The sequence below is a fragment of the Neolamprologus brichardi genome, chromosome 1 (assembly GCF_056152115.1).
Source record: "Neolamprologus brichardi isolate AB-2024 chromosome 1, ASM5615211v1, whole genome shotgun sequence".
NCBI lineage: Eukaryota > Metazoa > Chordata > Actinopteri > Cichliformes > Cichlidae > Neolamprologus > Neolamprologus brichardi.
Genome location: NC_142104.1, coordinates 26,572,133 through 26,595,383, shown reverse-complemented (window position 1 = coordinate 26,595,383; position 23,251 = coordinate 26,572,133). Strand labels below are relative to the sequence as shown.

The 23,251-nt window shown below is 38.3% G+C and overlaps 1 protein-coding gene across 2 annotated transcripts in view; it reads right to left on the bottom strand.

The window, feature by feature from the left end:
* nhsb (Nance-Horan syndrome b (congenital cataracts and dental anomalies)) overlaps window positions 1-23,251 on the bottom strand; it is a 57,003-nt gene that overhangs the window by 8,198 nt on the left and 25,554 nt on the right. The window contains exons 2-10 of one of the 2 annotated variants that reach the window (XM_087839945.1): window positions 5,755-5,907; window positions 5,533-5,669; window positions 3,639-3,686; window positions 3,363-3,407; window positions 3,196-3,237; window positions 2,782-2,844; window positions 1,767-1,959; window positions 565-696; window positions 58-210 (exon numbers count right to left, since the gene is read on the bottom strand). In XM_087839945.1, the coding sequence (XP_087696071.1) occupies window positions 58-210; window positions 565-696; window positions 1,767-1,959; window positions 2,782-2,844; window positions 3,196-3,237; window positions 3,363-3,407; window positions 3,639-3,686; window positions 5,533-5,669; window positions 5,755-5,907 (966 nt within the window). The remainder of the gene's footprint in view (window positions 1-57; window positions 211-564; window positions 697-1,766; window positions 1,960-2,781; window positions 2,845-3,195; window positions 3,238-3,362; window positions 3,408-3,638; window positions 3,687-5,532; window positions 5,670-5,754; window positions 5,908-23,251) is intronic. The other variant, XM_006780412.2, reaches the window with a different exon arrangement.

Genomic DNA, 23,251 nt, shown 5'->3' with positions numbered 1-23,251 from the left:
GTAATGTGTGGTAAAAGTGCTCACCCTAAAGAACCTCCTCCAGTATCAGAAACTTACATGCTATAAGAAAATCATCTGTCTGGCAGCCAGAGTCACGAGTGTGATGGAGGCGACCACTGACTGAGAGTTCTTCCTGACAGAGCGAGAGTTGATGTGGATTGGCATGGATAATCACTGTGCGCTCTCTTGCCACAGGTGATTCATCGGAATCTGAAAGCAAAGAATCAAAGTGTCTTTACTTTCGGAAATATCCTGCGCTAATTTTTTCATCTGAGTTTTTCTTCAGAACGTGATATCCACAAACAACCCCGCAGGAAGACGAACCCTTAAATAAACAACAACTTTGTTTTTTAATATCCTTTTGGCTCGCATCTTTAAACTTTACACATAATTGTGAAGTTTTTTTAACTCATGATCAAAATAATTCACATTTAAGCCTCTTTAAAAATGGAGAACCAAATTAGCTGTTTGCAAAAAAATACATGTCATCTTTTTTATTGCCAAAAGTACAAAAATACATAGTATAGTAAAATACTATGTGAGAAGGATTTTATTATAACATACCCATATCGTGCTGTACTCTTTTGGGTATTCCTGTTATGGTTTTCCTCCTCCTTAGCTTCCTTCTCCTCTGAAGAACTGACTGAGAATGGACTAGAGAGCATCGAGCACTTGCTTCCCTGTCAAACCCAACTCCTGTAATAACAACAATGTATATATAAAATGTTGTTTAATAATCTTTTTAAAGAAACTATCTGGTATGATCCCAGGTTTGGGAATATCTAGATGAGAAAGTCTCTGTTTGGGTCCTGACGGTCCTAAAGGCCAGTCAAAGTCATCATCATCATCGTGCTATAATGATTTTGGCATAGGCTGTATGTTTGTTCCTGAAGTCCTCCAAGATGACTGGTTCAATCTTGATTAAACTTACCCTATAAACTGCCTAGGGTACCAAGATTCACAACATCTATATGGCAATTGATTAGAATATTTACTTCAAATAAAATGTACTGTTTCTTTTTCTGTGTATGTGTATATAGAAACTGCACAATCAAGGCCAGTTACACCTTTTCTATGCATGTAAATAGAATCTAACATTTGCACGTTCATATGCTCCTTACACATGCGTTTTAATAGTCACCATAGGGTTTAAGCCATAAGAATTGTCAAGTTTTTATTTTCTATCCGGTACGATTCTACACCATTAACTATGGGTGAATGATGGTCACAACAGATTGCAGAGTAAGGGGAATCTTTCCAGACATGTGCATGGTATGGCCAAAGAACCGTGATAGTTGTAAAAGGCCGCAAGTAGTTGCTGCAAACAGCAGGTGTGGCTGTTCTTTCCTTTGAGGCAATATATTTCTTTGCCACTTCAGTTGCATCTTAATTTCTGTGTTTACAATTAAAAGTTCCTATTATTGCTATTAATGTGCGGTTTAAAGCGTTTGACCTATTGCAAATGGTAAAAGTACTGCCCTTTCCTCTTTTAGTGACTGTGCAAACGTGTACTTTAAAACAGTGTTGAAAATCATATTTACTAGTAACTATGTAGTCTGTATGTAGTTCTTAAATAGAGCTTAAGCTATTAAAGCTTATGATTTCAACATTTACAAATAACAGAACAGATATGTTTAACAGTAACAGCCCATGAATGAGCTGTAGCACATACCGAATAAGGCCTGTGCATTATATGTTTCAGAATATAAACTGATTTAAATGCTGTTTATTTTTCAACTTTATTTTCTCTTTCTTCTTTAACTTACCTGTGACATTGATCGGGATGATACAGGAAGAGATAGCATGAGAATCGCCAGATGACTTGTGATCTGATGGTGGGACGTTTTCCTTTGACCAGTTTGTCTGCTTATCCTGGGTTGAAGGTGCACTGGGAGCTGAGGCCTGGGCTCTGTTGCTTCCCAAGACCTCACCGCCTTCACCTTCCCCTGTAGAGGTAGCCTGTAAGAAACAGGCAGAGATTGGTAGCATTAAATGTGTGTTAGGATTTAATTTAAGAAAGTTACAGATTAACAGTAACTACTTACATTGTTGAGGTGATTTTTTTTTTTTTTTTTTTTTTTTTTTTTACAATTTCTCTAACAATATCATATACACTCATGGGCACTTCATTAGGTACACTTTATTCAAATAATGAATGACACAAATATCTATTCGGCCAATCACATGCCAGCAACTCAAGATATTTAGGTTTGTAGACATTGACAAAATTACCCAACAGAGATGAAATTCAAGAATCAGAATGGGGAAGTGATTTTGAATGTGATATGGTTGTTGGTGACAGAAGTGTACCCATCTTCTGGTGGCTGCTTTGAGCATGATAACATATCATGTCACAAAGTGCCAATCATCTCAAACTGGCTTTTTGAACATGACAGTGAGTTCACTGTACTCAAATGACCCCCACAGTCATCAGATCTCATTCTAATAGATCACCTTTGGGATGTGGTGGTGGCACAGAAGATTTACATCCTGGATATGTAGCTGACAAATCTGTAGCAACTGTGAGTTTATCTTGTCAGACCAAAACCTCTGAAGAATGTTTTCAGCACCATGTTGAATCTATGATATGAAGAATTGAGGGAAAAAGTGTCCAATCCAGCACTAGTAAGGCGTACATAATGAAGTGTCCAATGAATCTATGCAATAGCTAAGTCTAATTCAAAGTACTCCACACTGAAAGCTGTAGCTGAATGACTCAAACTACTAAACAAGTAATATGATAGGAAAATTAAAGAAATCAAAAACGAAAAAGCTTGGTACCTTTCTATTCCATGGAATGAAGATGCAACTTTCAATAGGGTGAAGTGAGTAAAAGCACTCAAACTAAGAACACAAAATATAACAAAAAATAAATTAATTAAGTCGATGAAGTGACATGTGAAATCCAAAAAATTTAAAATAATTCCAAATAAAAAGATTAAAGGAAAATCAAAAGGTGACAACTGAACAAGGCAGTGCACTCTTTTCAACCTTTTCTCCCCAACAGATATTTAATCGTTGCTGCTACATGTTCCCGTTCTTCAACCCACAACCCAGGAAATTTTTAAACATATGTTATATAGTAACAATCCTGCATTTATCTCCTAAAATAAAAGCTGTAAAAAAAGAAAAAGAAAAAAGGTGTACAAATATTTGACATCAGATGTCAGGTAAGTCACATCACATCTCTCTTACCTTTCTTTGGATCGTCTGAACATCTGCTTCTCTTGGCCTCTCCTGTAGTAGAAAGAAACACGCACATAAAAGCAAGCATTTTTTTTTACACACACAGGCAAATGTTGTAAAGTCTGTCAGGACTGAAAATGATCAATTTTTGGCCAAGTTTAAATGTTCTTTCTTACTTTTCTCTGTATGGTCTGGATTTCTGATTCTTTCACAGGCCTCTCCTTCAAGAGTTTTCGAAACAAGAAAGAGTAGAGCGAGTGTAATTAAAAACACACAACCTCTACACAAAAATGTTCCAAAGCAATTAAAAAAAATAGAAGTGGTATAAAAGATGTAGCATGATAACATATAGTTCCAGACACACAGCCTTAACTGTGCACAAATGTGCATATAACATAAATTTCACATTAGCATGTGTCAATAGAAAAATCACAAACAAATTTCTGTTTTACCTTCCTGGGTTGATAGTCTAAGTCTCGCTCCCTTTCTGCTCTCTCTTGCTGCATGCAAAAGTTAGAATAAGATATTTTATCATTTTATTGGAAGACACGAAGTACAGATTTCATAAAAACCAACAAAAAGTTGTGCCAACAGCACCACACGGCAATTTGAACCAGTTAAGGAAACACTTTAAGCTTATCTAAACAGCTTATTGTCACCTGTACACAGAATTCAAAGTAAGCAATTTTCTGATTTCATATCAATCAATCAATTTATTTATAAATATTTATGTGGGCGATCGTGGCTCAAGAGTTGGCAGTTCGTCTTCATAATCAGAACAACAGTCTCGTTGTTGTACCCTTGGGCAAGACACTTCACCCGTTGCCTACTGGTGGTGGTCAGAGGGCCCGGTGGCACCAGTGTCCGGCAGCCTCGCCTCTGTCAGTGCGCCCCAGGGCAGCTGTGGCTACAGTGTAGCTTTCCATCACGTGTGTGTGAATGGGTGAATGAATGTAGTGTAAAGCGCTTTGGGGTCCTTATGGACTAAGTAAAGCGCTATACAAATACAGGCCATTTACCATTTATAAGCACATTTGAAAACAATACAGGTTGACCAAAGTGCTGTACATAGTTGTGATGACCCACTGCACCCTGCCTTCCTTTTGGCTCATGTGTGTCTTGTTTGCAGGCACTGGACAGGCAGAGTTCCCGTTTACAATCAGTGACACTGGCAACACCTGGGCCAGTGTGCCAGGACTCTATATAAAAAGCCTTTAGGGCATAGTTTTGGTTGGCTCTGAGACACCAGGTTGGACTTTGGCTGCGTTAGGTTTGGTGTTTTACTTTTGACATTATTAGATGCATCATGTTCCACTCATTCATTCCTTCACACACTACTGATGGTACTGATTACACTTACCACTGTTTGTTTTTGACAGTAGGGTTTCTTTTCTGTTTTATTTATTTAAAAGAATAAAGCAGCTTGGAATACATTCCTAACCATTTCTGGGTTTTTTTTTTTGTCATGACAAAAAAGTAAAAAGTAGATCAAACACACACAAAGAACAAAACTCAGTCGCAATTAAATTATGTGTTTTTAAACAGCTTTTTAAAAATGTCAAGTGTTGAAGAGGTCCTAGTTTCAAGAGGCAGATTGTTCCAAAGTTTGGGTGCAGCGATCGCAAAGGCCCGATCTCCTCTGGTTTTTTGTCTGCTTCTAGGGACAACTAGACTTATCAGCTGACCTGAGAGTTCTATTAGGAGTATTTTTAGTTCCCTTAAAAGCTATGATTTGTGAGCTCCACACACAACATTCACAAATGCAAACATTATATTGGTTCAGAGCATGGAGTAGTTTCTCCTACTTGGAGGCACACGGCAGAATTGTTTTAAGACGGGTTTACACAACTATCATGGCCAAAATAACTCACAATGATAATTTTATCAGGCTATAAAAATATGTGATTGCAGCAAAAATTATATCAATCAAATTAATCTCTAACTTTCTTTATTGTGTGTTTGATCACTTGTGTTGCATAGGAATCGCAATCAAAATATGGGTGGAGGGAGGTGGAACTCTGACACCGTAAGTATATGAAAATATTATCTTTTATTTTGTTTTACAGGAGTCAACAATAAGTGTTAAGGTGCAATATCAAAATACATGCATTTGACTGAAGAAGAATCTTGGAGATACTGATGCCAAATTCCAAATTTTATCACAATTTTTGCTACAGATATTAACTGACCACTGATAAGATGCACAGTCCTAAACGAGGATTTATGAAGCAAGGGAAGTCCCTGGTGTAGTTGCTGTCATTTACAGTGAACCGCATCTTAACTCCACCCTGTTTGTTAAACGTAACATACTCTTAGTTCATGTTACTCTCAGTGAGTCATCCTTACCGCTCTTGCCAGGCGACTCCTCTGTTGCCGCCGGATGGTGTGGGGCGAAGGGAAGGTGGGCATGGGGGGCGCCACTGAGATAGAGATGGTCACCCTGTTTCTCTCCCGACTCGTGGACCGCTGCCGCTGTTGTTCATCTGTGAAAACCGAACACACGAGTACAAATTTCCAATCCATACTTTGTACATAATGCAACTTTGCCCCTGATTTTGCCTCTCTCACCTCGGTGCAGAGCTCTGAGACTGAGCTGAGCATTTCTGTGCAGCTCCTCCAGACACGGCGGTCGGGTGCAAGGATGAAATACATTGTGCTGCTGGTGCCATGGAGCCTGATAGTGAACCGACAGCTTGCTCTCTATGTCGAGGTTTGACACCGCTAAGATGAGAGGAGAGAGACACAATTAATTCTCTTAAATAGAATCTTTGATATGACTATCCATGTTTAAGTTTTAACTTGGGACTCTTGAGTTTGCGTGTCCAGTCACAAACTAAAATATGGTTTCTACATCATAAATAAACAGGACGTGCAGAAATCAAAATTGTCTCCCAAAAAATTTGAAGCAAAACAACAATGCTATGAATTGATGATGAGGAGAAGAAGGAAAAGCGATCAACATCATCGAGGACCATGTGAAGAAACAGGAGAGAGATGCACTAAATTCACAGAAAGACTATGACAAGCTCCCCAAGATGCTTGAATTAGGAAAGCTGCTGTTGTGCTGAAGGCCAGCACAATAAATGTAGATATAATGTAGTTTTCATTCATTTAATATGACATTAATTCATAAATAACTTCACTTTTGGAATTTTAAATAGTTTTGAAGGCAATCTCTATTTACTTTTAGAACAAAGGGCTTTTGCAGAGTGCTTTGCGCACACACATACAAGTATATCCTTCGATCCATATTCTTAACTATTTGTTCAGTTCAGGGTCACTAGGAGGCTCGAGCTTATTCCAGCCGTCAGAGGACTAACACAGACAGAAAGACAAGCATTCACTCCCACCTTCACACCTTTGACCAATTTAAAATCACCAGTTAACCTAACAAGTATGTCTTTAGACATGCTTGCAGGGGGAAGCTGGCGTGCCTGAAGAGATCCTACGCAGGCACAGGGAGAACATGCAGGCTCCACACTGAAAGACTTCAGCCAGTCAACCTTCTTCAAATCTGTTTACAGACAGAATTTGCCAGTCTCTAGTCTGTATGTCTTGTGCATGAAAACACGAGACAAAGCCCTGACACACCAGCAGGTGGCAGCTAAACCCACACCTTAAACTCTGAACATACCAACAGACCACTGTAAATTTCTCAGTCCTTCATGTTTTTATTGCAACAAAGATTTCAGCAAAGAAAAATTTCTCCCATCATAAATGATATATATATATATATATATATATATATATATATATATATATATATATATATATATATATATATATATATATCTCATTTGTATATATGTATGTATGTATGTATGTATAATTCATAAAGATAATGTTTTTGAAGATATAACAAGACTTCACACAGCCGAAGAAAAGAACTTGAACTTTTTTAAGAGAAACTGAGATATATTTTAGTTTCATTACAAGTAGGACAGACAAGCAAAATATATTGACCAAAGCTGGAAGAAAAGCTGAGTGTCTGTACATTGCTGACACATTATGTCCATTAAATTGGTACATTGTTGCTGTTTAGTACAACCAGCATTTCTATATGAGTACTCATAAAGTGTGGTATGATCTTAATCAAGTCAGATTAAACTGAACAAACTGAAAGCAGTGCCTGCATGAATGCTGATTTAAAGTCCAGTCTCTTGCCAACTTTCTCTCTTTTATCCATCATTGCTCTGTTTTTTACTCTACGTCTAAGTCTCTGTTTCCCCAAACTGTGATATTTGCAGATGCAGTGTCAGCAACTTGCAACATTGTTGCCAAGAATTGCATAAAACACCATTAATGACAAGAGAGGGGGAAGTATAAAAGAAAAAAGTAGAGTGCAAAAGAGAGTAAATGCTTGAGAATATAAAAACCAAATTTTGTGATAAATGTATCAACTCTTAGATCAACAGTATGTTTATCTAAGTTTAAAGGCAGAAAAATGTCAGTTTGTTTCAACTGGACAATTATTGTGTGTTCAGATGTTACAACCCCAAAATTAATTGCAATGCTGTAACACTGCAATTAACAGCAAATTGAAGCACCTATATGTCAAACAGCTGCTTTTATTACACTGACAGTGTTGGATGAACACAGTTTTGCCACATGCAGTTTCCTTTCTCTTGCCATTTTGGGTGTGCTGAATATCTGCAGGAGGACTGGTGGCACTTATAACAGCTTGGGCACAGTCCAAAATAGTTTCTCTATGAAAAGAAATTCATGGTTCTATGAAAAATGATATTATATATATATATATATATATATATATATATATATATATATATATATATATATATATATATATATATATATATATATATATATATAAAACTCTAAATATAAATAATCCTAGTAAATTAAAAAAATGAATAGAATTCAAATGAAAATCGAACAAACAGAGCTTATTAATCTAGAAATCATGAAACTTAACTTTTTGAAATACATGCTTTTAAATCTGATACTGGCAACATGTTTCATTCAAGTCATGTTTACCTCAGTGTTGCATCATTTTTTTCAACAGCACTCTGTTTCATAGCTGCTTTACAGTAGTTGAAAAAGATCTTTTCTTTCTTCCCAGTTTTGCTTGATGTAAACTTCAGATGTTTAACTTCATCATAAATTATTCCCACTTCTGATAGATTTGATCAAAGATTTGGCAATAGTATTCGTAATCTGTGAAACAAAAGGGATGGAAAGAGGATGCCATGCCTATCTGGGATGCTCTTTTAAGACTCAGTCATGTTATTAATAGAGCTTTATTAATGAACTAGTTGTGAGATGTCTCACCAGGTGTTCTTTTTTTAAGAACTGCAAAACTGTTTGTTGCCTTTATATCACTGTTTCATTTAAGAGCTTTTACCAGCAAATTCAATATATCTGTCAAAAATAATCAACATTTTATAAGTTGTTTTTTGTGCTACTTTTGATTCAATATGTGCTAAATGATCTAAAAATGTATTTTTATTACCATTTTACACAGTGTCAGAACTATACTTGTATCAAGGTTGTATGAAGCAGGACTACAACCAGACATAATCATCTGTGACAACTACACATGTCCCAGATTTAGCATTAACTTTTCTATTACTGGTCCAGCTATATTTATATATAGTTATATATATATACAGATTTTGTATCTCTTTTTTAAATCTCTTTCAATCTCTCTTGTGCAGATGTGAGTGAATGTAAGTCATTAGTAGAATGTATTAGGGTGTATCTGGGTCAGGCAGTATACTCCCTAGGCAGTAGCTGCAGAATCTTGTCATAGTAGACAGCTGTTATATAAGAAACACAAGCCAGCCAGTTCTGCTGAGGAAAATTGCACTGTGAGCGTATGGCAACTCAAACGGTGCAACATCTCATATTTTCTGAGATTCTGGTTTTGTATCTCCTCCTGGTCCACTGTGGCCTTTTTCTGTGGAATTTGCATGGTCTCCTTGTGTCTCTGTGGGTAACTGGTGATTCTGAACCGGCTGAGAATGTGAGGTAGATAATATGCTCATGCATGGAATAGTGTACTGTATTAAAGTATTTTGAGTGGTCAGTGTGAGCACAAATGACTATAAAGATGTAAATGACGTTACTGTATTTACATTACAGTTACAATTACAAGCTACAATCAGCTGATTTTATTTCATGTGTGGAAAGAGAAAAATGGCACAGTGGTACAGCAATAGAGCTTCTGAGGAGTGGAGATACGGAAATTACTTTAATTTTTATTGCACAATAGGATGAGAGTGCGATGGTAAAGTTGAAGTGGCATCCAGCTACATTATGCTGCTCATACAACTTTAGCCCTTTGCAAGCAGCTGCACAGACAACATGATAACACAAAGCTAGCAAAGAATCCAGACTGACTTTATAGCTGTGTTTGCTGTCTCCTGCCCAGCAGCCAGACCCTGATCTTCACCTGGTAGCAAAGGGAGTGATTTCTATTATTGAAGGCTCTCTGCCTTACAGTATAAAGCGCCTTGAGTTGAACGTTGTTGTGATTGTGCGCTGTATGTAAATAAAATGGAATTGAATTGAATGAGAACTCACACTTGTAGGCTCCGTTTCTACCTTTTCATGTTTCTAAAGTAGAATCACTGTGGCGATTGCTTTAAAGTCTCTTTGGGCTGCTTTTCATCTTTGCTTTGTGTTGCCGGCTGTGTTTTCATGTGCAAATACTAAAGAAAGATCCTACGTGTGTCACCATTAGGGTAGAGATTTGTGTTGGCGTGTGGGACTGTAGCCTATAGGTTTATATTGTTAACTGGTAATGATGTAATAATTTCAGGTAATTTTATAGAGTAATGATACAATAATAAGTAGTGTAATGAATCACTTTCTGTGGTGAGTAACCAAGTAACATACTGCTTAACTTAAATGTATTACTTAAATAACGAGTATTGTATAATACATTATTTTTCTTGAGTCTTTACCCCAGCACTGCTCCCGATACAATATTATTGCAATTTTGAACATTTTGCAATATTCTATATGATTATTGCATTAACATATATTGCAATTTATCAAACTTTTTTTTGGGAAAATGATGTCCTTCAATTTAAACTTTCCATATCTCTTTGTCACTAAAAGGTCCCGTAAATGTTGTCATAAGACTGCCAGTCTGCGATTGAATGGGATCAAGTTTGCAGTTAAATTAAATCAGCTTCTGATAATACAGCAAATAACAGTGATTAATCGTCAAAAATCACATATCTGTTGCTGTCTACATAGACAAAAATTCACCTTTAATTTTAACATTTACTCAAAGCAACCTCCCTGTTCCCTCAAGTTGCGCTCATTTTACAAATACTTAGTCAACATGTTGGCAGTCTGTCCACATTTATAAATGAGGTACCAATTATTTGCCAACCTTTGACAATCTCTCTGAGAGATTGGCAAGATGGGCCCTTTTGTTTGTAGTATTCCTGGAGTATTTTAATTTATTATAATAAAATATCAATATTTTGTGTGACTGTATCAATACAATATTGCCAGACAAAATGTACTTATATATGCAGTATCAGTTTTTTCCAACCCCTATAAAAATGGCAGTATAATCGTTTGCTGTACAAGGCTTATTGTTATAAAAACGAAGAATTAATTTAATCAGTTAATCTTTAGGTTGATTTATTGATTAATGTCTATTAATCTATACAATATACAATGGCATACAATATATATTTTTAAACTTGACCAACAGTACAAAACTCAGTCAACTAAACGTTTATACAAAGTGGCAACTTAGATACCAACATGGAAGTGCTTAAAAGCCAGTCCCTCATGGCAGAAATAAACATACCTTGGCACAAAAAAAATATGCTTTTATCTCTTCCTGGTTCTCTAATCGCTAGTTTCCCTGATCTTGACAACTGAAAAGGACTTAATTCTTTTTTTTCTAACCACATGCATAGATTTTCTGCCATTTATCCCACAAGGAGAATATCTATGTAGGAAGTCCCCAACCAGTTGATGGATTTGAATCCAGGGCCTTCTTGCTATAAAACAACAGTACTACCACTGCATCACTATGTGACAACATGCTTGGTAGACAATACAGGTTTATAAAATTAAGCATGCAGACCGCTTCTACAAACACGAGTGAAAGAATGAATCACTTTCAGGAACTTGGTGAATTCCAGCATAGTACCGTGATACAATGCCACCTGTGCAATAAGTCCAGTCGTGAAATTTCCTCACTATTAATTATTCCACAGTCAGCTGTTAATGGTATATAACAAAGTGGAAGCGTTTGCGAGTGACAGCAAATGAACCACAAAGTGGTTGGCCACGTAAAATCGCAGCGCATGGTCAGCAGATGCTGAGGTGCATAGCGTATCGAAATTCCCAACTTTCTGCAGAGTCAGTTGCTGCAGACTTCCAAACCTTATGTGAACTTCATATTAGCTCAAGAATAGTGCTTAAAGAGTTTCATGGAATGGGTTTCCATGTTTGAGCAGTTGCATCCAAGCCTTACATCACATTATATGAAAGTGCAATGGAAAGCGTTGGATGCAGTGGTGTAAAGCACGCCGCCACTGGACTCTAGAGCACTGGAGGAATGAATCACACTTCTCCATCTGGCAATGCGATGGACGAGTCTCGGTTTGGCAGTTGCCAGGAGAACAGTACTTGTCTGAATGTATTGTGTGAAGTGTAAAGTTTGATGGAGGGGGAATTATGGTGTGGGTTTCTCTTTCAGGAGTTGGGGTGGGTCCTTTAGTTCCAGAAGAAATGGAACTCTTAATGCTTCAGAATACCAAGACATGTTGGATAATTTCATGCTCCAAACTTTATGGGAACATTCTGGGGACGGCCCCTTCCTGTTCCAACATGACTGTGCAACACAGACTTTGCACAAAGCAAAGTCCATAAAGACATGGATGAATAAGTTTGGTGTGGAAGAACTTGACTGGCATGCACAGAGCCCTGATCTTAAACTGATAGAACATCTTTGGGATGAATTAGAGTGGAGACCGCAAGCCAGGCCTTCTCATCCAACATCAGTGTCTGAAAGAATGGTCAAGAATTCCCTTAAGCTCACTCCTAAACCTTTTGAATTAACATTCCTAGAAGAGTTGCAGCTGATATAGCTGCAAAGGTCAGGCCGACATCCTATTAAACCCTTTGGATTAAGAATGGGATGTCACTCAAATTTATATGAATTTGAAGGCAGATAAATTAATTTGCGAATACAGCATACACAAAAGGTTTAAAGTTATGCATTATTAACACTAAATGGATATCTGTGTTTGAGCACTCTATATATACAGCCTAACACACCACTCCCTCCCAAAAATATGGATACGGCAATATTCTACATTGATTCTACAAATGATATAAAATCAACACAGGAGAATGGTCCTGTCCTAATAAAAATCCAATGAACATTTTAGACAATCAAAATAGGGACTAAACAGGAAGAAAGAAGTTTAAGATACACTTGATGTTGGAGACAGTACCTCTGGATCGCACAGGGACGCACCCTAGACCAAGACAAGCCAAAGCCATAGTCAGCAGCTGTATAGTTCCTCTTTTTCTTTTCTCCCTCTGTGTCTTCGTCTGTTGGTCCTCCTTTCTCTTTTAGACTCCTTATCATCTGTTTCTCAGTAATAACACCTTATTTAAAGCTACAGACCTTTCTAAACCATTCCTGTGCAAGCCCAACATCCAACAACAACTAACAACATCTGCATACACAGACCTCTCCCTCCTCCTCCTCCTCCTCATCACCCACCCACCTGCTATCCCTGCTTTCTCCTCCCTTCAGCTGACCCAACATATCACTATAAAGGAGTATTTCTTTCTTGTCCACAGAATATGTGGATGTTCCACTTTGGCTTTCCTGACAGCCTCATGACACTAACAAAGAGTGACAGGACTACACGTCTGTATGCCATCCCTGTTGTCCCTGTGATTCACCCCCATGTGCCCGTATCAGATGGTAGATTCCGGCCTGGGCATGGCCTGTCCCTGACCATAATCTCTTTATGATGCGGTAATATGTGGAAGGAGGCTTCAGCGTCAAAGTATTAATGTATTAATCCACCACATGCTGGGAATATGTATGACCGTGATCTAAAAGACATGCTGTGCGGTTATAACATCTCTCATTGATGCAGTCAAATATTTGAAGAACCTTGCAACACTGAACAAGAGGGGAGAAAATTGAGTCTACAGTTTGAAAAGCTGAGCTCAATGGTGCTTTTTTTTTTTTTTTTTTTTGCTTTTTTTTCAATAATGCAGTGTCCTCTTTAGAGAAACTTTGTCTTTGTCGGAACTGACTATCACGGTCATGATCCCCATGTGGGTGTAAAATAAACAGCACGCACTCACAGAAAGAGAGAGTGTAAGCGCACCCCGCCTGGTAATCTGCTGTAATCTGGAGCTCTGACTTTGGAGAAGAGCTGGTGGAGCTGGCAGTCTGATCAAGGAGCTTTCAGCCTCCTGCCATGCCCGGGAGACACACCAGCAATATTTGAACTCACATCTAAAGCCACCACGTGTCCCCGCACGCTTCCCCGCAGTGGTCAATATGCAGACAAAGAGAGCACATGGCTCCGAATATTAAATGTACAGACATTGCTCGTGGGTTGCCTCAGTTATTTACAGCACATTTCCTAAACAGGACTGCTGGGAAGTCTTTAATAGCTTGGCGTCCCTGGGGTTGTTTGTCAGGGGCTGTGGTACTGAGTGATCTATGAAACATCAGTGCAAGATCAGAGACCTTTCAACCACATATTAACTGCTTCGTAACCTGAGCTTCTCAGATAGGACCCTAATGGGTTGCTCTGCCTGAGAAGCTTAACCAAATCACTTTTATCAGTCTCATCTTTTAAGTCACTTAAAACAAGCTTTTACAGACTTGTTTTAATGGAGGGATCACACTCGGTATTTTTCTCTTGCATTTTCTTAGCTTGATGATTATGATTGTAACTCTGATACCATATAAATGACTACTTCTGTATATATTTTTGTCAAAAGATACACACTGTTTTTGAGACTGACTTGCTAATATAATGTATGCTCAACAGCAGCAACGTCATGTTGCTAAAAGTTCTTTAAAGCTGAAATTTAAAATAAAACAGTAAGCACTACAGACCTTTCACTAATGTACTTGCTACCTTTAACCTCCTAAGACATGCATGTATTTTTTATTTCTCTTTGCTATTTGGGCTGATTGGGACCTGATGAATGTAAAAACAGATTTTTTTTTTTACCTGATTTTTGTTTCTGAGAAAAAATATATATATTTTGGTCTAAACCACCCAAAATGTGATGTCCACATATGTGGACGCCAAGTCCTAGGAGGTTAAGAATAAACCACTTTGCAGTGACTTCATGTTGTATGTCATAATTCTTCCATGTCCAAAGTCATTGGCAAAGGCAAAAGTGCTGAACATTTATGTTCGAAGAACCATCTTGCTCGGTAGACGTTTAAGATCCTTTCACTGAATTTACAACAAAATAGTAAAGGTTGCTAGTTCAGAATTTATTGGACTTCACAAAATGCTTTGAAATTGAATTATGAGTCCCTGATAAGATTTCTAAAGCTAGATTTTTAAAAAATTTGATGGAATTGTAGTGTAATTTATCTCAATGCGCTGGCATATAATGTGACTTGCTTCGAGTGTGTCTCTTCTCAAATCATTACATTTACTGCTGTTCTCTGTTTCTGTTCCTATTTCGAAAGCTGCACACCTGCGCCATTGTTCAGTCTCCCCCCTCCTCAGTCCCTCTGTTCTTTCCCTCCTGCACAACATTCATGTTATCATAGCTACATGCCCATTTCTATAAGGCTGTGGGACTTGGCCGTAATGGCAAACAGAGATGAGGCAGAGCATCTGTCAATACAGGCGTAGGCTTATTTATAGCATCCACTACGTCACAATGGGTCAGACGAGCCAGAGAAAATATCAACAATATAACAGCAGGTTAAATGTTCAAGGGATTATTTCCTGGCTCTGTACTTGCTGTTTGCTCAGTATTAACAGACACCAGTGGAAAGCTCCTGTGCTGCCCCTTAGTGGTACTGCATGAACACTACATAGAGTGAGAGCCAATGTTGTGTATTTGTAATTATGGTTATTTTATTACTGGGGTGCGTTGTACAAACATTCACTTCATGTACAATTGTTATAAAGGCATAAAAAAGCTATATGTCATCAAAGGATTTCTATACCAGACGGCAAGTACGCTTTGTTTCTTAATGTTGGCAATTATCACATGGCAGTCTACACGGTGCCTCAGTAAATATATAAGTAAATACATGTTTTGTATTTTTTCTACCAAACACCTGACATACTTAAAATGTTATCTGCATGTTTTTATAAAGACTTTTATGAATAAAGATGGTCATTTCATACTGATGCTGTTTAGTATCTGTCTTAATGCTGTCTGTTGTTCCATCTTCCATCACTGTGTCTAGTGATCCATGATACCTTAATGCATCCCTAACCAGACTAGCGACAAAAACGTTTGTTATAACTGTAAAAAACAATTGTAACGCTTCACTTACAGGTAGTTTAATTTTAGGAGAAATTACCTGATGTGACATGTATAGAGAATTATCAAGATAAAATTATACATAGATCTTTTTTTTTTTTTTTGGCAAAGCAGGCAACTGCTTAACTTGAGAAAAGTTCTTATAAATGTTTAATAAAGTACCTGCACATTACCAAGTGGGAGACACACACTGTTAGCACCGTGTGTCATCAGGTACAAAGTCACATTTCTCTAAAAAGTGATCAAATACTGGAGATTCCTCAAGTAATAAGAAACAATAAACACTTATGTTGGTGTGTATCTGCTGGATGAGCAGTGTTGGGACTAACGCGTTATTATGTAACGCGTTACAGTAACTACGTTATTATTGTGGTAACGAGCACGGTAACTAGTTATTATGCCAAAATCAGGAACGCGTTAGTCGTTACTGGGATTTAGATAGTGTCGTTACTCGTTACTTCGTGTGGTGGCTATCGCGGAGCTTCCACAGATTCTGTAACATTAGCAAGTGGTGGAGGCCAGCAGGTGGATGAGGGAAAGGGGACGCAGAAGGAAAAGAGACCCGAGGCGGCCGCCGGTCCAAGTGTGAACTGAACTTCAGGTAAGAAGTTGTGACCTGCAGTCTATCTGGGTCAGATATAAACCAAGTTTAGGTGGAGTTTATTTTCGTTATTCTGACTTTTTCCGTACTGCGCACTAGCTAGCATGACGGAGTTTCTATACAGCTGGGTGGGTGCTATGAAGTTAATGTTGAACTTTATTTTGTTCATAAGTTATTAGAGTTGCCAACCGTCCCGTCTGGTATTCAGAGAAAATATTAGGCGTTTCTTATTGAGGTGAAAAGGAACACAGTTTGTCCCGTAATTCAACTACAATGAAAAAGACACAAAGCTGGAGTTATTCTGTGTCTTTGCTGCACAGCTGCCTCTTCTTCTTTCATCCCCCCCCCTCTCCTGTTTCTACTTCAATCATGAAAACTGATCAATGATCAGCTGATCGGCTCTCTTGTTTGTTTATCGCCCACTTTGCGCCAGAAAGAGAAAACCAGCGGATGTCGCGCTAAACAACAGCAGCACGTTTAAGCTTGATCAGCTGTTGTTAGAATTTACTTAATATTAATTTCTAGTATCAGCTGATGTTTGCTGGAGCCACAGCTGCAAAAAAGCTGCTGGTCATGATATCGGTTTGGTTATCTGGTGAGAGGGAAACATGAAGATGAAACCAGGAGATGTCCTTACTGAATCATCAGAGCTGAACAGGTGATGGAGAAACAGGTTTACCTTTTAGGTGACATGAATGAGTTGAAGGGAAGTTATGAACTGTTTCTGAGAGACAAATAACCCCAGGATCCTTTTTTAGGTAGCTGACAGCTGGTAACTGTGCAGGTGCGGATCTAGCAAAGTTTTGCCAGGGGGGCCAGGTAGGGCATTAACAGGGAGAGGTGGGCACAAAGAAATACTTTTCTTTCTTATTCTCATTTAAAATGTCTAGCTTTTAAAAAATAATTATCTGAATCTTACAACAAAGGATTGATAGATTGATGCATATATCCCATCAAAACTGTGTACATCACTGTCACAACAGCGTTTGTTTTCATTCAAAGGCTTTATGATTTTTCCTATAATGGTGGGCCGGTCTCTAGTCAAAATGCCCAGGCCGATTTTTTGTCCCCGTCCAGCCCTGTATGCAGCTCATCTGCAGTCTGGTGTTACCTACATCTTCCTATTCAGAAGGCAGCATTTCCGAGTTCTGAGTACAATCAAAGCACCACGACTGCAGTTTTTGTGTTGGATGTAAAAAGCGCACATGATGCTGTGACGTAGGCTAGAATCATGGCAGCAGTCAATGACGGTCCAGGCGTGGGATTTCTCTTGTGGAAATATGCACATTATCTTTTCCTTTCTATTGTTAGGTGGCACAGTGCACTTGTGGCAAGTAAGCAAGCTAGAAGACTGGCAAAGTTATGGAAGCAACACATTAACAAGAGAATTCTGAGTAAAACCAAAGTTACTTTCCCTAGTAACTAGTTACTTTGAAAGTAACGAGTAACTTGAAGTAACTGAGTTACTTTTGATAGAAGTAACTAGTAATGTAACTAAGTTACTATTTTAAAGTAACTTACCCAACACTGTGGATGAGTAACACTTTTCCCCAAAGAATTAAAGTTAACTGTTAATGTAAAGGTAGATTTATATACTATAATGGTGTACTCATACCATCCGCTTTATACAGTAACCATAGTTAAGTGTGTCTTTGTTTCTCTCCAAAAATATCAGAGATCACCTCTGTATAGGCCAGCGGCAGGAGGGTGGGAATAAATGCCACTATCATACTGTAAGAACTGTGGCCGTATGTGTGTGTGATTTCATATTGTTCTCTGTGTGCTTGTCAGACACACTGCTGCCAACATGTCTGTGTGTGTGTGTGTGTGTGTGTGTTTGTGTGTGTGTGTGTGTGTGTGAGCGCTTCAGCCATGTTAGTGGAATGGCACAAGACAAGCCATCGCCCATGTTATTTTTAACTGTGTGTCTCCATGGAAACCGGCACATTTGCAAGGAGTGGGTGATCTCCTGCTGTGCACGTGCCGAGGAAGACTCCTACCCTGGTCACAGCGTGAATGGGTATGTGTCTGTGTGCATGCATGCGCAAGTGTGTGTGTCTGTCTGAGTCTGTTTTCAACTGGTCTTTATTCCAATCACACTAATGGGCTATGTTTTTCTTTTTCTTTTTAGTGTTCTGTCTGTCTGTAATTCTAATGACATGCCAAGTCTAAGAGTGTGACAGAAGAAGAGACCAAAGAGAGACAGGCAGATACTGAGGGGGAGAGGAAAGGGCTTCTGAGGTGACTGAAGAAACACCAACATGCTGTAGAAGACGACAGGTGGGATTCTGCTGCAGCTATGTTAACCTGAAATAACCAAATCTAAGGAAGTGGGTTCACCAATTCCAAAAATATGGCAGTGGTCATACTGGGAAATGTTGAAAAAAATCTCCCCAAAAGACACAAGAAAACAAAACAAAAAAACCCTTAACAACTGGACTTCTTTTTGTCCTACACACCGTCATCAGCACTGACTCTCTGTTCCTTATAATCAGTGAATAACAGTGACTAAGACATTCCTGTGCTATTGGGCTGTAGAGGCGCTTTATGTTAGATGAAGACATTCATTTATGGCTTTAGAAATGATCCAACAGTTATCAGCTGAGTGAATTTAGTTGTTTCTATGGAAACAACTTAAAGATTAAAGCTGCGAAGAGTGAGAGCTGTGCCAGAGTGATTCCCATAACGCCTTGTGCCTGGGGATCTCAAGGAAAGGAAAAAAGAAAGGGAAGGAAGAGAGTGACTCACTTTTAGAGCTAGCGGTGCTGTAAGTGAAAGTACTATGTAAATATTATAAGTCCAACCTAGTAACCTCGTAACATCGCTCTTAGTCCAGTTTTATGGAAAAATGACAAGAGTTCCTATTTATACTAATTCATTGCTGCCCAGTTAAACTGATAAGCTCTGAGATATTCCACCTGGAGTGCTTTTAGAGATCACTTTTCCAGTGTTTTGTCATCGTTTCCTAATGTTTTAAAATGCCTGTCTGGCATTGAAATTTCACAAACACAAAGAGACTTGTGTTTCACTGTACACTTTGTTACTGCTTATAGCCCCTTTAATCATACAAGATTTAAAAATTGTTGGTTTCAAGCTCTCATTATTCTGCCACTTTCCAATATTGCCAGCAAATCTGGCAACATATAAAAGAATATGTGTGTCCATGGACCTTTTTTTTTAACCTGCACATAGAGGCAGAGTCTGAACATGAGGCATTTTCTTTCAGCATCAACACTAACCGATAAAAAATCCCAATGAAATACAAAATACAGTTTATTTCATTAATGTGTCAGAGTTGCAGCCTATAAAATAATATTAATACTTATAAGAACAGAGAAAACACTAACGTTTACTGAAGTGTAATTGTTGGTACTAGCTGTAAAAATCTTACTTCTGAGTTCATTAACTACCTCCAGCTTCACAGGGTTACCCAGCAGGATTCAAGTCATGAAAGTAGACAAGGAAACAGACACTGACAAAGAACACAAACTTTAAATACAAAGGAAGTAATGAGGGAAAAGGAGACACCTGAAGTAGAGACGTCAGGGGTGCTACAGACAGTCGGACTCAATCAAGAGACAGAAAGTACAAAGTAGATACCAGACACTAGAGTCAGTGACTAACAAAGTAAAACGGGAAGCGACTGACAATCAAATCCGAAACACTGCAGACAGGTGAACTTAACAGCAGGAAAACAGGAGAAGAAAAAAGGAAGAATCCAGTAAATTCACCAGAAAACTAAAGTAATTAACGCCAGATAGGAACTAAGCACACATACTGTTGAGTACATGTGAATGAAAAACAAGAATGAAACCAAGAACCATGGCGATTTATCGAATAAACAGAAATCACACTCTAACCATGAAGAATAAAAAACTAAAAAACATAACATAAACAAGAATACTAACCTTAAACACAGAATTTAAATTTAAGCCGCTTATTTGTATTACAGAAGTATTTGGTCATACTGGTAGGTAATTTACTTTATTCCTTTACTTTATTTTATTGCTGGAGTATTTTTGCAGGAATTTTTGAAAACAATATAGCTACATAAATTGTCATTATATTGGCAGAAATGTTAGTATTTCTGAAATTGAGAAATTGAACATAAAATGATACATTTTTGTCAGCATCAAAGACCAAGGCCTCGAGGATAAGTAAATAAATGTTTTCAAGAACCAAAAAAAGAAGTCCAATTGCCTTTAGCTCAAGTGCTTAAGGCTACCATGACCTGACCGAATGAAAACCTACATAGATATATCAGTTTATGGCAGAAAATTATTAAAGTGTTATTGTGTTGTGGGATTTGGGGCTTCCTGGGCTATTTAAAGGTCCACTACAACCAAATTACTAACCCTATTTATGGAGTTTTTCAGAAAAAAATATTTGTCCGTCTATGAAATAGACCATCACACTGTCACTAACCATGTCAAATATACTCTTAAATAATAGAAGAAAACACACGCACACACACACAAACTTTAATAATATCACTGTCTGTAATTAGAGTGTTTTCCTCACTCTCTGTCTCTTTCTATTACTACATCAATTTGATTCTTCTTTTGGATTTAATGTATGTGAATCCTCCCCATGTCCTCCTCTCCCTCTCTTACCCTCTCTCTCCCTTCCCCCTCCCCCTGGGTGATGCCAGTGCTGTTGTCAGGCTGGAGCTAAAAGCAGCCAATCGTGTGGCTCTGCGTTGAGGAGCTCTGGGGTGATGTTAGGCAGTTTCATACGATGAGCTTTGCCAAATGTAGGTCATGCTTCTCTCTTTCTCTGTCTCTCTCCCTCCCTCTCTCTTACCTTTCCACACACATAAACCTCTTCACCCCTTCACACATGAACACATACACGATGAACACATACACAGGAAATAGATAAATGTGTATTTTCATCACATAAGTAGACACGCACACAGCACCAGCGACACACAAAGGTGTTCATACTCGTACATTCACTAATGCAAACATGCAGAATTCATCCCAACACTCTCGTGGGTTTTCACTGGAGGCAGGGTGACGCTGTGCTCGGTGGTAATGCTCTTGGTTGTCTGTTAATAACTGGTGGGTTTCTTCCCTACAGGATGAAAACTTCATAAGATGCCCAGATCCATCTAAACCTAAATTTTTCCACTGATAATAAAAGCCAAACGATTAAACTTACATTATCCTGAACTCTTGCTGAACTGCTTCTGTCTGTATAACACAAGCAGGATTTTAAAGTCAAGAGCAGCGGTAGGAGTCCGCAGATTATACCAGGCACTAATCAGAGCCCTAAACTGAGCAGTCTGAATGGATTTAGGAAATAATGCAATAGCTGTGTGTCATATTAAAGAAATCAAATTGTTTAAATCCCGGAAGAGTGATGTGCATTGCTGTTGCATCCCCACAGTGCAACATCACCCACCTTAACAACAAAAAACAAAACCTTTTAAAAGAATGGATCTGTAATGTAAAGTAGTCATGAACATATCGACCAACTTGAAGTTGCATGCCTTGCATTGCCTGTCCAGACTCGTGTTTGTTGTTTAGACTAATAATAACGTGGCCACATCTCCCATTCGTTTCCCGAGCTAAGCTGCTGCAAAATGGCAAGAAATGTGTTTCTGCAGCACAATTTTATGTTCTTGACCTTTTGCACTAAAATCTCATCATTTATCATTGTCATCATTTCATCCTACTTAGCAAAAATGTGTGTGAAATCTTGCAATAACTGACACGTGAATTTTTAGAGTAATGGCCAAAAGTTAATTTCAGGGGTAATGGTGACCTTTGAACAACAGGTGTGTTTGAGATATGGCATTTACAAGCACGCACAGTGACCTTCATCACTGACCTTTGACTTTCAAGATCTGATTAGTCCATCGCTTCAACTGAAAGTCTGAGCTGTATTTGAAGGAATTTCCCTCAAGAGTTAGGTAGATGGACACAAATACATATGGATGTGCATGAGTCATACAGATGGAGGGACATATAAGCCAAAAATGGATGAAAGAGTAATGACATGTGCAAATCACACATCACATATCAATAGGTATGGTATTATTAAAATGTTTGTAGCATCTGCTAATGAATGAATACGTTTATGCACAGACTGTCAGAGCAAGTGGTTCACGACCCTGGGATTGGCTTTCTTTCAAGGTTCAGAAGAGGAATGTGATGGACTGTGTAATGATTAAAAAGACATTAAAGAAAAAAAACATGAGGAAGAGAAGAAAAAAGCTGTGCTACAAAGAAGTGTATTCATATTTTTGACTTTTGTTTTCACATCTCAGCAGAGGATTTGATTTACAAGTTGTCAGTTGTTGAATGAAGAGCTATGTCTAGAGGGGAAGTTACTCATCTGACATGAGACAAAGAGCCACAGCAAGACAGTGCTGTTGAATAAGGTAGCAAAGAGGTGGTGCTGGTGGTGGTAGGCGGAGGGAGCTGGTGAAATTTTAACAATCAGCCTCATTTACTTTGCTTTTAAAAATCTGAAACTAAATCATGTCAGGCAGCTATAGAAATGTTCTGACTGCTTATTTTCCATCACAGCCCCCCCCCCCCCCCACCCCCAAAAAAGAAAAAAAAAATACTATATAATTGTATCCCACCTTAAATTATTTGTGTCAACTGATACTTCCCACAATTTTTTTCCAGATTCACATGTGAATTGACATTTGGCTCCCTTTCATGGCTCAAGGGGTGAACCTTTTCTTTTAAGCTGCTTTGTTGTAGAATATGAATTAGAATCACACCACGAGCGGCTGACAAATATACAGCATCTCTGACACACACACTTGCACACACACACACACACACACACACACATACACACAAAGCTCCTCCTCAGAGAACGAATCATTTCTACTTCCCTGGGTTGCCACTGCTAGGTTGACCTATTTTTGTCCAGACCTCGCTCTCTCTCTCCCTTTCTCTCTCTCTCTCTCTTGTTCACTCACTCCAGCCCCATAATTCACCCTGCTTA